This window comes from Salvia splendens, chromosome 3 (genome assembly GCF_004379255.2).
Source record: "Salvia splendens isolate huo1 chromosome 3, SspV2, whole genome shotgun sequence".
In the NCBI taxonomy this organism is placed as follows: domain Eukaryota; kingdom Viridiplantae; phylum Streptophyta; class Magnoliopsida; order Lamiales; family Lamiaceae; genus Salvia; species Salvia splendens.
The window spans coordinates 56,777-71,971 of record NC_056034.1 but is presented as its reverse complement, the minus strand read 5'-3'; the positions used below and the strand labels follow the sequence as shown (position 1 = coordinate 71,971).

The window sequence follows — 15,195 nt, the reverse complement described above, 5'->3', positions numbered from 1 at the left end:
AGCCACTCTAGGAATGAATAGTCTTACACACCTACACCATCATGCACAACTTTTTGTACCAAGTTGGTATAGTGGTATTAGAATTTGTCATTTGGGGTATTGACAATACGTTTGTGTAGTCATCGCCGAAAATGGGTTACGTATCGCCAGGGTATGAACATCTGGTGCGTTTGTGTACAATTGAATTGCCTAATCATGGTGCGTTTAGAAAGTGCACTACATTTGCGTTAATTGTAACATATGTGTTGCATGAAAGTAGATAACTTTCGATCACATCAATTGTTGCATGAAAGTAGATAACTTTCGATAACATCAAACCCCAAATATCATTACGACGATGTAGTACAAAATATCGTCCAACCCTAACATGAAACAAACAATCACATAAACACCATTACAATCCATCGCATAACTTCAGAAATTAACGGTAGACAACGAAATTCTTACACCTAATAATATCCAAAATAGTCAAAATAGATCTTAACAAGAAAACAACCCAAACCCTAGTTCCCTTCATCCCTTACGGTTAGACGGACCAACCACCTCCCCCATGTCGTCTTCGCTGGGCGAAGCTAGACCAAACAACAGAATTAAGTTGCCATATTCGGGCTCATCATGTAGGTAATAGGCAATAACAAAGTCATTCTCCTGCAAAGGCCACACACAAAAACATTATACAATATCGAAACATTTTATTTAAATTTTCCAAAATGACTGCTAACCGCAATCATTTCACGCCAGATAGCATCCTTCGCCTTAACGTAGTCCTCGCTGGCCTTCCATTCAGTCCCTTCATGCAATAGAAAACATGCCAATATTATCCGTATTTGAGTTTTGATTGGGTAATAAGAGGCACATCGTAAGATGCCCCAACTCATCTTCAAAACAGCAAACGCGCGCTCGATTAAATTCCTCGCCTTCATGTGCCGCATGTTGAACAACTCCTTTTGAATCTGCGGCGCCGCATTGCCAGGACCCCACTCCTTGAGGTGGTAACGTACTCCTTTGTACGGCGTCAAGAAACCATTGCTATTTGCGTACCCATTATCGCATAGGTAATAACATCCTGCGAGTAGTACAAGCTATATTTATGAGAATAGGGGAAGGGTTTCCTGGCAGCCTACACTATCAAATGGATTATATACCAACCTTGTGGGACCTTTAAACCTCCTTCTTGCGTGACAGCATCACGTAACACTGTGAATCCCCCGACGAACCCTCCCATCCGGAGAGGACAAATACAATTTGCATGTTCCGATCACAAACCGCCAAGGTATTGGTTGCAATTTGTCCTTTACGGGTTCGATAGCGTGGCTTATCCGTACTGCTCACTAATATGTTGATGTGTGTACTGTCAAGTGCCCCAAGACATCCCTGGTATGTTCAAGATAAACAAATCTAAGTACAATGTTAGGTATCATTCCTTCGATATGGACATAAGCACACAACACACCTTGAACCATTTCCAACGGGAGTCCATACAGTCAGTGGGTACCGCCTCAGGGTTAGATAACAATTTCCCATGTAGGCTAAGAACAACTCCAAGAACTTTGCTCGCGTAATGTGACACCATAGATCCGGACCTCCAGAATTGGAACTTAACAACCCAATTTTTACAATGATGTGCCAACACAATAACGAACATCGCTACCTATTCCTCGACACCAACACACTGTCCAGTTGTCAACCCACCACGATTTGATAGAATTCAACACAGCCGGCCAAAGGTATTACGGTCCATGCGTAGATTAGTGACGCAATCGTAATCGGTGACATTAACTAACTGATCCATATGCTTGACTTGCATAGGCATCTTGTTTAGCACACTATACCGTTGTGCGTTTTCGAGAATGACGTGTCATTTTCGCCTACTTTTACATTTCAAAAATCGATGGACTAAGGTCGTAGTTTCTAAACGAAATAGCTTCAGTATGTTCTCAACCATCATGTAGACCCGGTGGTACTTAGATTGGGATTTTCTCATCTAAACGGACAACAAATTCACCAAATCACCGAGCACACATGACTCATATAATTAAGCTACGAAGCGAGGTCAAATAAACATTCAACAATCGAGTACAACATATGTTTCAAAGATACATACCTTCTTCAAATGGATCAACACCGACTCACCGTGTAATGACGTTAGGGGATGCCCGCTGCTACAACCAAAACGGATCTGAAATTGAAATAACAATCCCACACTTTACAACACATAAATGTAGTTGTAGTTTACGGACGGAGGAAGCAAAATTACAGTACATAAACTCAACTCCGATGTCGAGAATACCGTCGGTGTGGATCCTCTTGGATCGAAAATGGAAGAGAGAGAACAAAAAGTTGTGGAATGCGCGAGAGAGAGAGACAGAATGACAGTACCAAAACTCAACTCCGATGTCAAGAATTCAGACGGCGTCGGTGTGGAACCTCTTAGATCGAAAATGGAAGAGACAGAACAAAAAGCTGTGGAATGAGAGAGAGACAGAGAGAATACACATAGTCGAAAAAGTTGCAAATGGGAAAGTTCTCGACGGGGGGGGGGGGAATTCAAAATTTTCAAGGACAACGTCGTCATTTCATCTCCAAATCTTTATCACTGTAGCGGACAAGATTTCTTATATCAGCCTCCTTCCGTGTTTTAGTTTCGAGCAAAAGCTACATCAACAGTGCGGGTCGGTGCATTTCTCGAGGGTCGACCTCATATATTTATTGACCACTGAACCATCATAAATGCAAGGATTTGACCTCTGTTATGTCCAAAAAAGGACTACAGAACACGCCCTTATCTTTATTTTATTTCACCTCTCTTGCTTTACTTTCTCTACTCAACCCACAAAATAAAGCTACATAAAATCTCATGCCACCCAAGGATTTGGTCATTTTCCTTGAGGGAAGTATAAATAAGTTACAACTGTAACACCCCGACTTTTTTTACCCTTTTTATTTGTTCTCGTAGTGACATCGTTTGAGCATCTGAAAAAAATTTCGGCTTTGTTTTGTTTGTCGAGAGAAGAAATAGCATTTTGGGCCTATAACAATTATTCTTTTTCTACCTCCAATTTATTTAATTTTTCAAGCCCAAATCATTTTTGGAGAATCCAATATGAGACCAACAGTAGCTATGCTCAAATCTTCCATTCAAATCTTTCATTCAAATCTTTTCCCATGGCGATATTTATTCCATAGATTCCATAATTTAAATCATTCATTCAATTTCAAAGAAATCCTTGCTTTCTCCCACGATCGGCCGTCATCCACCATCCGGAGAAAGAGGAAAATTAGTTTTGCTGAATCTCAACAACAAGCAAAATTGACGACGTAGTACAAGCATATATATGTATATCTACCCTCTCACCCCAACACGATTCATCCATCACTTTGGTATCAAAACACAAATCAGCAAAAAACAAGAAACTGGGAGATAGAAACAAAAAAATAGAAATCAAATCTTCAACCCCATCTCTCGGAAGGTGAGCTTTTTTCGAAATTCAAGAAAATAGAGAAAGAGAAGAGAGGTTAGTTGTCCAGAAGTGGAACAACTCGGGGAGAAGAAGTCCTCCACGGGATGGCTGCCACGAACTCCAGCTATTGCTTGGCGGCGTTGGGATAGCGCTCACGAGGGGAACAGGTGATGGGCAACGACTGTTCGGTGGTGTAGGCAGATTGAGAGCAGCAGCGGCATGGTAGGCTGTCCCGGCGGAGCAGCAACGCCCGATCAGCGGCTGCAGCGGGGAGGCAACGATCCAACAGCGAGCGGCAGCTCCGTGACGATGGCTGCACGGCGGACATCGGCTGTCTCGATCTGGAGCAGCAGCGGCTGACCCGGCAACGACAACGCCGACAGAACGGACAACAGCTATGATGACGGAGAATTACACGAGGCAGCGGCGGCGAATTGACACGGAGAGAGCGAACAACGACGAACAGCAGCAGCTCCTGCTGCGTCGCGGCATGGGCGGCGGTGGTGCTGTGTTTTTGCCGGCAACAACCAGCGAAAGAGAGAGAGAGAAAGAAGAGAGGAAGATGGATAAGAAGAGCGACAGTGTTGCCACCGACGGAGGCGGCGCTGCAAAATCCGGTTGCCGGCAAAGAGACAGAGAGGTGGCGGCGGCGCAAATTGTGTGTGAGAGTATCCGTTTGATGAGAATGAAGAGAGAATTGGGTTGGTTTATGGTTAATTTTGTTGGCCTTTTGTTTAAGGGGACTGGATTGGAGTTAATATGGTATTTGGGCCATATTAATAAAATGGAATATTGGGCCTTATTTATTTTATTTTTGGGCCTAATGCTTTAATATTTGGGCTTACTGTTTTGATAAGGAGTTGGAATTGATTTGGGTTGAGACAAATTAATTGAATGGAAGATTGGGCCGGAGCGCTTTAAATCAATGGGTGACTTGACGCACGCTTTTCAAGAACAGAATGGAACACAAGTTAAAGCTTTAAGCGAACGAGGTGGGCTTTCTTTTTAAAAAGGGTTATGCCCTAAGTATATTTTTATGTGAAAATGATGTGAATATTTGTCATGCCGTGTTTTGTTTTATTCTATGGAACCTATCTGATGTGGCTTTTGTCATCAATGGATAATCGAATTCGGGTCTGACTAGGGAGTGAGTCCCTACTCAGGCTAGTGTACACCTATGGAGATCGTGCGCCATCTTTCGAGTTGGCCGGTCTAGTGACTTGGAATGTGGCCACATTCCTTGCCATCAATGGAGCAGATATGGTAGACATCTATGGGAAAATGACTGCAGTCGATTTTTACAATGGAAATGATTTTAGTGTCTTGGGCTATTTCTAAGTTAAAACCCCAAGGTCACTCAATGGTGGCATGATAAATGTTTTTTATAAAATGTTTTTCGGCATGAGTCCACTGAGTGCATCAAGTACTCAGCCCTGCATTTCTTTTTTAAAAATGTGCAGGTTGAGCGTGCCGAGTGTGGTGGGTGTTGAGCAAGACCGTTGAAGAAATTTAAGTGTGTAGAATGTGTCATGTCTTCACACGTGGCATATTCCTTCTCTCAAATGCTTCCGCTAAGTAGTTGTCCTTCTTTTGAGTTCTTGTATCGCTGAGATCATATTCATTTTTGAATTGTTGACTGTTGAGGTACTCTGATTTATTCGAGTTATTCCCATTTGTTTCGAGCTTTGGTCGAGTTGTGTTGTTTTCCCCTTTCTTCCCCGCTTCTTTAATCCCCCTAGTCGCGATCAACCGTGTTTTCTATCCTTAGAAAATGCGGGCGTGACAACAACTATATATTCAATCGTATAATAATACATTGTAGAAAAACAAGTTATCCAATCATAATAGACTCCCATGTATTCTAGGTCACCGTAGCCAAGTAATGGGCTCTGAGGCCAAGTGCATCGGCCACCGGCGTCGCCATCCCTCTAGTCACTCCTTTCCTGAGCATCCCTCTTGAACGCTTTATAACGAGTGATAAATTACTCACCAATGGAGAACTCGAAGGCAACGGTTATGATGGCCCATATTGCATAGTCGGAAAAAGGTGGTGTAGGAAGGGTGCAAGTAGTATAGCAAGGAGACCAAGGTTAGGGCAACACCAACTTTGAATGAGTGGATGAGATTCCTGGGATCATCTCTAGCAATCTTTCTAGCTACCTCAGCAAACCCTACAATCACTGCTTTGATCTTCACAAAAATGCCTACTCTCTCAATCTCAATATCCAGCAACACAAGCTAGTATTACTATTGAGAGAGTAGTACTACAATCGATATCGAGAGAGTACTATACTCCATCCGTCCCATAAAAATAAGGACATTTTCCATTTGGGATGTCCCATAAAAATATCCCCTTATATTTTTCGTAACTTCTTTTTCTTTGGGCCTCATTATCCACTAACAATACTATAATCATTTTTTATTTTTAGCTGTCTCTTATTTTACCAATTCTATATAAATTCTCGTGTCCATATTTTTGTGGGAATGATGGAGTTGTTTTTTTGCATGAAATAATGACAAGTTGGAGAATAAATCAAAGAACTTACATAAGAAGAGTACGTAGATTGATTAGTTTCCTTGTATAAATTAGTTTCCTACAAATTAATTACTTTTGATTTCATTCATTTCCTTCTATAAATTAGTTTCCTAAAGTATTTAACTTGTTTATTTACTTTCTAGTAGTTTATTTCATTGTACCAATTAAGGCTTCCTTTTAGTTTATTTTCTATTTAAGCTTAATTTTTTTGGATTTTCTTTGCCTAAACATATTTTTAGGATCTTAACCAATTACCAATATATTATCCCGAGAAGGAAAAAAGTATGTTGGGTAATTACTAAATCTATTGTTTGTTTGCAAGATGAAAAGAAATACTAGCAACGCACCTTGATGAATAAATATGTCACGCCCAATTTGTTTGCTAAACTCACGATGACAATAAAATTGTTAAAAATCAAAGACAAGCATTTACTCGTCTACAATTAATTACTACTAACATAAAGAGGCATTATGACCAAAAAGAAAGTTTCATTGTACTCACCAAATTGTTAATCATTTTTAATTTTTATAAAAATTCTCTTCTTTTTGACAAACTTTGCATTCATACTCGTATAATCAACTACCAAGACTATTAGTAATAGATGGATGTACTGTAATATAGTATTATTATGGCGCCTACGAATTTGCTTAATTTAATGATAACTGTCTACAAAGAATTAAACAATAAAGCAAATCCTGCACAATATATCATTTGAATGAGTAGAATACCATTACAAACGGAAAATTATACAAATTTGCATCCTCTTGAATCATGGATTATTGATTTCACCAAGCATCTCTGTGATTTTTTAAAGTCATAATACATCTATCTGATCCCTCCCCGCCCGACAAAAGCAGCTTTGAACATGAGAGCTTGAGGAAATATTCGTCTGTATGAAATTATCGCAGTTCATCCGCACTAAATTTGTTCCAAGCTTCCTATATAGAGAAAATTTTCATGGATGATGATTAAACATATATCAGAAAAAGGTTTATGCACCTTTTCAGAAAGGATAAGTTTCTAAGCACGGCATGGAAACCATGCTCGTGAGGTTTACCTTTAGAATATCAAAAACCTTCTCAGCGATATATTTTTGTTGGAGATTTGCTCCTTTTTGTTGAACTTTGTCTGGATGGACGTATAGGGTGGCCTTCTTGTAGACCTTCTTCACTGAATTGGAAGTGATCATATCTGTCAAAGATACTGAACGCCAGCCACTCTCGGGCCACAAAATCTGCAAGATATTCCATATGAGATTATTGATGGACAAAGAAGTTTACAGGTCAGGGTAGAATCGATGCTTGCAGTAGGATGCACTTCAACAGTCAAGTATTCAAGCCAAATCTCAAATTCACATGTCAAGGAGAAAATTGAAATGATTGTTTCGCAGCAGCCAAAGGCAATCCAGACGTTTAAAGTATGATTATGATAACACACATTCCAAAAGCTGATGAGATTGGTTCATATATCCTAGACCTAGCAGTTGTCAATATAAACGAAGGCAGAAAACCTTATACTACTACAGAAATCGACCTGCTCTAGTGATGACAGCAATGCTCGTATATTGCCTTCTTTTCCAGCAGCCCAACGCTTTATGTCATACTCCAACACTTCTGCAATCCTCTGAAATAAAGAGTTACAGATTAGGAGCAAGGTTATTTAAAGAACCTAAGATGGTGATTGTCCTAGTTTTCAATTTCCATATAAAAAAATCACCCAAGTCTATCTGTTAAGTTTCAACACCTTGGAAGTTAGGCAGAATTTTATGTAACAATGTGTATCCATACAACTTGACCATATGTCAGGTAATTAGTGCTAGTGAATTATCATTACAAATCAGTATTAACAAAGTCAAATATTCTTACACGTTTCTCTTCCTGCTCAAACTGACTCTCAAGATCACGCTGATTCTTTTCAGCGAGTGCTTCAGCCTGCAAACAGAAACAAACAAAACTTAAAATCCAAATATGTATACAAATTATACACACCACAAAAATTTAAGAACCACACTTCACTCCTATTTCATCAAGTACTGCGTGAACTACGAAGGGTCTAAAGACAACATATTCATAAATCCTAATTACAATCTGTAAATGCAAGACTAGGCATGCTCAAATTACCCTTGGCGGAAGAATTAAGAAATGGTACAACGGAAACTATATTCCATTACCATTAATATTTACGTGACAGGTGAGTATGTTACACGATTTACTGGATATAACTAATGAAATATTAGTCTAGAACATTTTCAGGAAGTCCCAATTATCGAGGGAATCTTTTATTCAAGACTTCACTACAAATGATGCATTTCTTGTAACCTCTTCCATTTCAGAGGTACACAGAATGCCATCTTATGATAACTTTCTAATGCATGGTAGCCCCTTTAGAATATGAATATAAAACAATCAAGAGAAAATTTGCACCATGTAGCATTAAATTTAGCTAATACTAACATACCATGCGTTCATTTGTCCTCATATGACGCTTTAGCCTAGCTCTTCGTCTATCTTCAGGTTCCCCATCAATTTCGTAAAACTCCTCAGTTGAAGTTGTAATATCTGTAAGTGTCCGAGCAGGCAAGTAACAAGTGAAGACACACATCAAATACCTTATAAAACAGAATATTTTGGTAAAGATGTGATAAATAAAGTGAGTTAGTTTATGCCGATTGATTCCCAATTGTTTCACACTAGCCATAAATTAAGTAAATGTAAATAAATGGGGGTCATAATTAACATAACTTTTTTAATTAGTAGCCAGACATTGAACGTTTTTCACACAATTGAGTTCATCCAGTAACTAATTCAAAGTTGAGCCATAAAACACTCATCATCAGGTATTTATGCATATAAACAAAGACCCTCATAAAGATCCAAATGCCCTGATATATTAAAAATATTTCCATTCCCAAGACTATGAAAGCAATTTACTTAGAGATGAAGCAGCATGCTGGAAATTTAAAATATTATTGATACTCCTTGCAGACAACTTAAGGTTTTTGAAGATAACTTCACTCTTTTAAGAATTGTGTATGTGTGTGTGTGTAGTGCACCTCAAATATGAGGAGACACATTCTAAAAGATTATTGCATTGTCTGGATAAGTACCTCCAAAAAGTGAAGTAAAATCGTTGCCAGTATTTTTAGCAGGGAAGGCCTCTTTAGCGTTGACTTTGGGCTGTGGAGGAGCTCGCTTCACTTCAGGCTTCTTGTCTTCATGGAAAAAGTCGTCAAAGAAGGAATTCTAGATGGAAAATACTAAATCAATAAAAACTTGACTCAAACATCATTCCAATATTCAGCTGAGATGAAGTTAGAATCGACCTGAGTCATAGAGCTTGATCTTGAGGTATTATTTTGCTGCACAGGGTCACTACCACCAAAAATATCATCCACATAACTGGTATTCCCGAACCCCTTCATACTTGCATCCGACATTGGCTTGTTATCAGGTGCAACTTTTGATTTGGACCCACCGCTGAGGAAATCATCTAAGTCATCAATAGGTGATTGTACTGAACCTTTTCCTTTGTCTTGGTTAGACGGCCCATCAAATGGCCAAGAGGGTGCCGATTCAAAGACTAAGAAAGGGTCATCAATCAAGGATGAGCTCGACTTAGATTGATGAACATTTGGTGCAGGAAAGGATTTTGTCTCCGAGAATACTCTATTAAAGATAACACCACATAAGACAAATTTTAAAATATAAACAGCAACAAAAAGAAAATAAAACGCAACAGAACTCGGACTAATATCACTCAATGCCATTCCATCGATTAGTTGCTACCCATCCCTTAAAACCAAGAACCATAGCTCAGAACACAAAGCAAAGATAATTACAATTCCAAACAAGCTACCACTATATTCTCAGTCATTTACAACTGCAGTAAACTAGTACGAGTAAACATCATAATTCAGTAATTTTAAATCATATACGCGGACTCATTGAATTCCGCATCGACAAAAAATGTAAGCAATCACCAAATGATTAAACACAGTACCTAATTGTAGCGCTTTCTCCTCCTAATGCCGGCATCAAATCCTCCAATCCAGACCCCTTTTTCTCCAGCTTCGTTTTCGAATTCAGCTCTAAATTCCCTAACAGATCATCGACATTACCTACAGGCTTCGGCTTATACGCCGAAAAATCATCAAAACCGTCAAAACCTATAGGACTCTTCGAGTTAGTACTATAATTACTCCGAGCATTCGAGCCAGAAAGCACAGTTTCCAAATCAACTCCCCCAAATTGCTGAGAGTTCGAACTACCACCACCGAAAATATCATCATCAACAAAGAATTTACGGGATTGTGGAGCATTGGATCTGAAAATCCCGTCGAGCTGATCAACAGGTAGAGAATAAGGATCGCCGATCGACGACGGTGCCGCGGGGGTATGGCTATGAGGTGCGGATTGTGGTTTATGCTTTGGCTTCAATTTAGCCATGGGCGCTGATTTCCCCTGCGCTCTGAAACCGATGCTCTCAACCAAAACCCCAAATTCGTCCATTATTTCCCAAAATTGAAATCGGATTTGAAGGCAGCAAAAGGAATGAAGAGATTGTGGAAACGATTGATGTGAGGATCAACGCAGAGATGATGGAGGAATTGATTTGAGGATGCAACGAAATTTTGAGAGGGGTGAATTTCTAAATTCTCTCCTTCAAACGCGTTGTCGGTCGAGGCAATTTGATTCAGATACAGAGATGATGAGAGAGAGGTGGCGGTGGGCCAGCGGCCAGAGGGGCGGTTCGGACTTCGTATTTTTGACACGCTTTATTATTTTTTGTTTTTTTTTCTCACCTCTGAAATCTCGCTAAACTAGTAGTACTATCGATTTTCGCATTTATCCCATCGACGTCTTTTAATGATGTTAAATAGGAGTACCACATTGTTACCATGAAATAAGAAGAAATAAGAAGAAATAAGAAGAAATAAATATTTGTTTTAGAGAAATACTAGTATGTCATTTTGAATTATGCTGAGATGAGATAGTTAAAAAAATTGAAACTTAATATTCTAATTTCAAAGATTATCGTACATTTTAGGGTTTAGATTTTATGATTTAATTAAATTGACAAAAAATTAATTAGATTTTATGATTTAACTGACTATTAACTTTATTATAAATTATAACTAAAGATATACTCTTATTTTGTTCCACTCCAGCTCTATCGCCAAATATATCATGCTAGATAGCATTATTATTTCGTGAAAGAAACCTTCAACCTTTCAAAATAATTAAGTTTACACTCCAATATGAGGTAGTTTGAAGTCGTTTTATATCATTTATAATTAAAAATCTTTTAATACTCCTCCATTCTTACAAACATATGTAATCTTTTATTTTTAGTTCGTCCTACAAAAATATACACTTTCTAATTTTAAAAACTCTTTAATTTCAATTAAGGCGGAACTCATTCTTCACTAATAATATTTTAATTATTTTTTCTTTTTATCTCTCTCTTACTTTATTAATTGTACACTAAAACTCGTGTGCAATACAAAGTGCATATTCTTATGAGGAGGGACTATAATTTGAAATCGGCAAGCAAATGGTCATATGATGGATGCTGATTGGTGGCCGAGAGGAGGGCGTGTGGCAAGACAACACACACCCCTTTGCTTGCTCATGCGACGCCCGTCCCACCAACTCACCTGCATCGGGTATTGCCATGGTCTCGTGCCCCCGGGGGGCCACCTATTCCCCATTGCTGATTCATTGAAAATGATGCGTCTAACCAGAGAGCACACATTTAAAACATGTGATGTGGCCTCATAATCTAATCATTTAATTTAATCTCAAAGGGGCAATTGTTCCAAACATTTTATCAACGTAAACATCCGTTTCTAGTTAAAAAAACTGAGGCTCGTTATCCAAAAAATCCTAACAAATTCAAGAGAAACAGAATAAACTCATAGTACGAAGTATTCAGTTATACTACATCATAAAATTTATATAGTATCTAAATTTATGCAAAGATAAGATGTTAGGAACTCCAACTCTAATAGCAGAAAGAACTATCAAGAATTGATTAACTGGAGAACCAATGTATGCTAAGGTTTGTAGTTGAGATTGTGCTTCGAGGAACCGGAGCAGATTTATCTCTTACTATGAGGCTACTCAGTGAAATCAGAGGAATAGGCGAACTTCCAATCAAACCCTTTTAGCTTTAATGTCAGTCATTCCCGAGAGTTTGTTGACCTCGTATAAAAGTCCAGTAGAAAATAGAAAGCTGCACAATAGTATATATTTCAGACTCACATTGCTGAACTTTCTTGCTATTTTCTTTTATCATAAAACCTTAAAATGTAGTGACAAAAAAAAGGTGTGCCATACCAAGTTGTGATACAAACTCGATGAACAGTACAAGCAGCTATTAGAGCCACGGCTTCTGCTATGATTACTGAATCACAAAAGACAATATGTAAATAGTAGTTGGTCAGAATAAAAAATGCACCTTATTCACTGAATGTATGAAGATATGAAGTTTCTTGGTACCAAGTTAATTCAGGCTGTCAATGAATGCCATGAGAAAAAAATAGCTTAGGAATGTCAGATTAATATAATCTATTGACTAGATGAATAATATTGTTTCAAGGAGTCCAGCATCATTTCATTACTGCATATTTTTAGCTACTTGGGTGCATGAACCAGACAAACAACCATACTGGAGTATCAAATCACTTATCACCATATCTGCCAACAACATTGATAGCTCCCTGGAGGTTGCTAGAGATTTTTGAAACATAGTCACAAGTATTACGAGTAAAGTTGGTTGATATTATCCATATGCAAGTATCACATGATTTGTTTACATCCCTAGCAAGTTATAAAACTATCCTATACAACCCTTGATGAGTTCCAAACTAAGTAGTGCTTCTGAAGCATGTCAACTTAAATCTGATAGTCTTATCACAGAACTGGATTGCAACTCTCTTGTTAGAGTCTATATGGAAAGTTATGATTGGTGGTCGAGAGGTGACTAAAAATTTTTGAAGGTTGACAAACTTACAAGAAAGCTCTCTCCCACTATAAGTGAGGAGTTTCTTTTGGGCCCAGGATTTAAGAAAATGATATTTGTTGAGTTAAGTGGAGAGAATAAAGTATGAAAGAGGAAAAAGTATGAGAGAATAAAGTAAGAAAGAGCGAATAAAGTAAGAGATATAAAGGTGTTGCTTTTTGCCAAAAAAGGAAATCAATCACTTATAGTTGGACAACCCAAAATAGTAAACATCACAAATAGAATGCTACCTATATCAAGATAACACACACTAACCCACAAAATCAATTCACTAACACGCTACAAAATTTGAGAACCATTTAACTCAACCCATAAAATATTAGAACCATAAAATATTAGAACCAGACTTCAAACTTCAAAGTGGGATGGAGAGGGATAGTAAACCATTAAATTTTAATAGTACTACAACTTAGAGCTCTAACAAATCTATTAAAGTATTCATATTAAATAAGTAGGCACTAAGCACTTAAATGATCGATCTGCTTCTTATAAGTGGGATGCAACATTTATCCACATAAGAACAAAATATATATACATACAAGGAGAAGTGAAACTCACCAGCTCCCCACCCCGTTTTGACACCAATTGTTTCCTGATAATTTCCAATGAACTGAAGATGAAACATCCAAATCAGAGGTATAAATCTCAGTCATGAAACGTATATAACATATACAAACTCAGAGTTAGTGTTAGATTGGGACAGGCGATAAGAGAAACCAACAAATAATGAAGAATATTTCTAAGTTATGTGTTAGGAAAAGTAGTGAAGATGAAATAAAAACCTCTGTTCAGCTTATTCAACCTAATTGATCACACTATGTATCACAATACAAATGAGTCAAAGATATATTTGGAATATATTTAGCAAACACTAGACATAACTCACACAGGTTGTGCTTGATCACCATTTCCATTATCATACAATATAAAGTCTTCAAAACATCACACTCTCTTACCGTGAGCAGTGTGAGGAATACGATAGAACTTGTGAATCCTCCAAGAATAGTAAACAACTCTGAAGAAGCTAACTTTGCTCTAAACATTTCTTGCAGAGAAAGTGTGGCAACAAATAGAAAAAGAGAATACAGCATTGAACTCCCAGCTGCAGCCATGTGATCAATGCGAACTCTGAGAAACATGGGACCAATCGCATAAGTCACTATGAAAAAGGGTCTGATGCCAATTAACAACTGCCACTAACTAGTTCGAGTTCATTAACAGTGAGATGCAACCTCTCTAATTAAGATTAAAGAAATAGTGACTCAAAAATATTTTCGTAATAAGCTTCACATCACATTACCACCTATAAAATACACATAATAGTAGTAAACTTGGTTTTAAAGGTTGTTAGACCAATATAGCTTTGCAATTACCCCGCCAATCCATCGTAAGATAGTTAAAAATGCCTGCATAACTAAGCTTTTATGAAAAATGGTAACTCTTCTTATACAGTTCGAGTTCTACTTTCCTGCCAGTAATCATCAATAATTGGTCAGCTTAAGCTTAGAATTCCACACTGGTCGACAAAAACCTTCAATCATTTACACTAGTACACATGGTACAGCACTGATACCCAATCTTAAAACGCCAATTTTCTCCCACAAGTTCATTGTATACAAAAATAAGCTGAAGTGATGAAATCTATCACAGAAATAATCATAACGGGTAGCATAAGCATAAAACTATATACGCATTGCAGCTGATGAAAATTTTACACCGACAGTAAAATCAGTCCACAGTAGCTGAAACCTTTAGCTAATCGTATCTAAAAATGATTAATACGTATAACAATTTCGACGATCAACAAAACATCTTCAGATCCATTACCAACACCGCTATTTAACACGCGCACCCAGCGTAATTGAGTGGCAAATTAAGATCCGAATACTTGAAAATTGAAAATGAAATTGCGATACCAGAAAAATTAAAATGAGACTCACCGATGGTATTTCAATTTTTGATTTTCCTAGTTTTCGATCTAACTCCAGCGCCGAAACTGGGCGTTGAAATGAAAATTACTCCTACAAGATTTACGAAGGTGAAGAGAAGAGCTTGCACAACTTTTGAGAAAACGCTTTGAAGTCATGAGCGACTTTGAACCCCATTGGAAACACCTTACCGTTATTATTAGTAAACCTTATGTATAGTTATTAGGAATGGAATATGGTCCAAAT

General features: G+C 37.9%; 3 protein-coding genes across 9 annotated transcripts; all 3 read right to left on the bottom strand.

Annotated features, from left to right (window-relative positions):
* Positions 1-307: 307 nt before the first annotated feature.
* Positions 308-2,506, bottom strand: LOC121793462. 7 transcript variants are annotated; one of them, XM_042191471.1, is made up of 6 exons: positions 2,263-2,506; positions 2,105-2,179; positions 1,454-1,984; positions 1,150-1,374; positions 723-1,066; positions 308-648 (listed from the first exon to the last, which is right to left on the bottom strand). In XM_042191471.1, the coding sequence occupies exons 4-6, from the start codon at positions 1,223-1,225 to the stop codon at positions 514-516; spliced, it is 555 nt and encodes a 184-aa protein (XP_042047405.1). In that variant the 5' UTR covers positions 1,226-1,374; positions 1,454-1,984; positions 2,105-2,179; positions 2,263-2,506; the 3' UTR covers positions 308-513. The 7 variants fall into 7 exon arrangements, with proteins under 7 accessions (XP_042047405.1, XP_042047406.1, XP_042047407.1 ...); XM_042191472.1 differs by having other exon boundaries at positions 2,274-2,506; XM_042191473.1 differs by having other exon boundaries at positions 2,380-2,506.
* Positions 2,507-6,674: 4,168 nt separating this feature from the next.
* Positions 6,675-10,763, bottom strand: LOC121794093 (J domain-containing protein required for chloroplast accumulation response 1-like). Its single transcript, XM_042192099.1, has 8 exons — positions 9,998-10,763; positions 9,321-9,663; positions 9,105-9,240; positions 8,456-8,556; positions 7,864-7,929; positions 7,532-7,621; positions 7,056-7,232; positions 6,675-6,936 (listed from the first exon to the last, which is right to left on the bottom strand). The coding sequence occupies exons 1-8, from the start codon at positions 10,504-10,506 to the stop codon at positions 6,898-6,900; spliced, it is 1,461 nt and encodes a 486-aa protein (XP_042048033.1). The 5' UTR covers positions 10,507-10,763; the 3' UTR covers positions 6,675-6,897.
* Positions 10,764-11,869: 1,106 nt separating this feature from the next.
* LOC121797310 (protein KRTCAP2 homolog) lies at positions 11,870-15,115 on the bottom strand. The gene is made up of 5 exons (XM_042196063.1): positions 14,962-15,115; positions 13,978-14,149; positions 13,580-13,631; positions 12,337-12,403; positions 11,870-12,232 (listed from the first exon to the last, which is right to left on the bottom strand). Exons 2-5 carry the CDS (start codon positions 14,131-14,133, stop codon positions 12,154-12,156), a joined length of 354 nt encoding a protein of 117 aa, XP_042051997.1. The 5' UTR covers positions 14,134-14,149; positions 14,962-15,115; the 3' UTR covers positions 11,870-12,153.
* Positions 15,116-15,195: the final 80 nt, after the last annotated feature.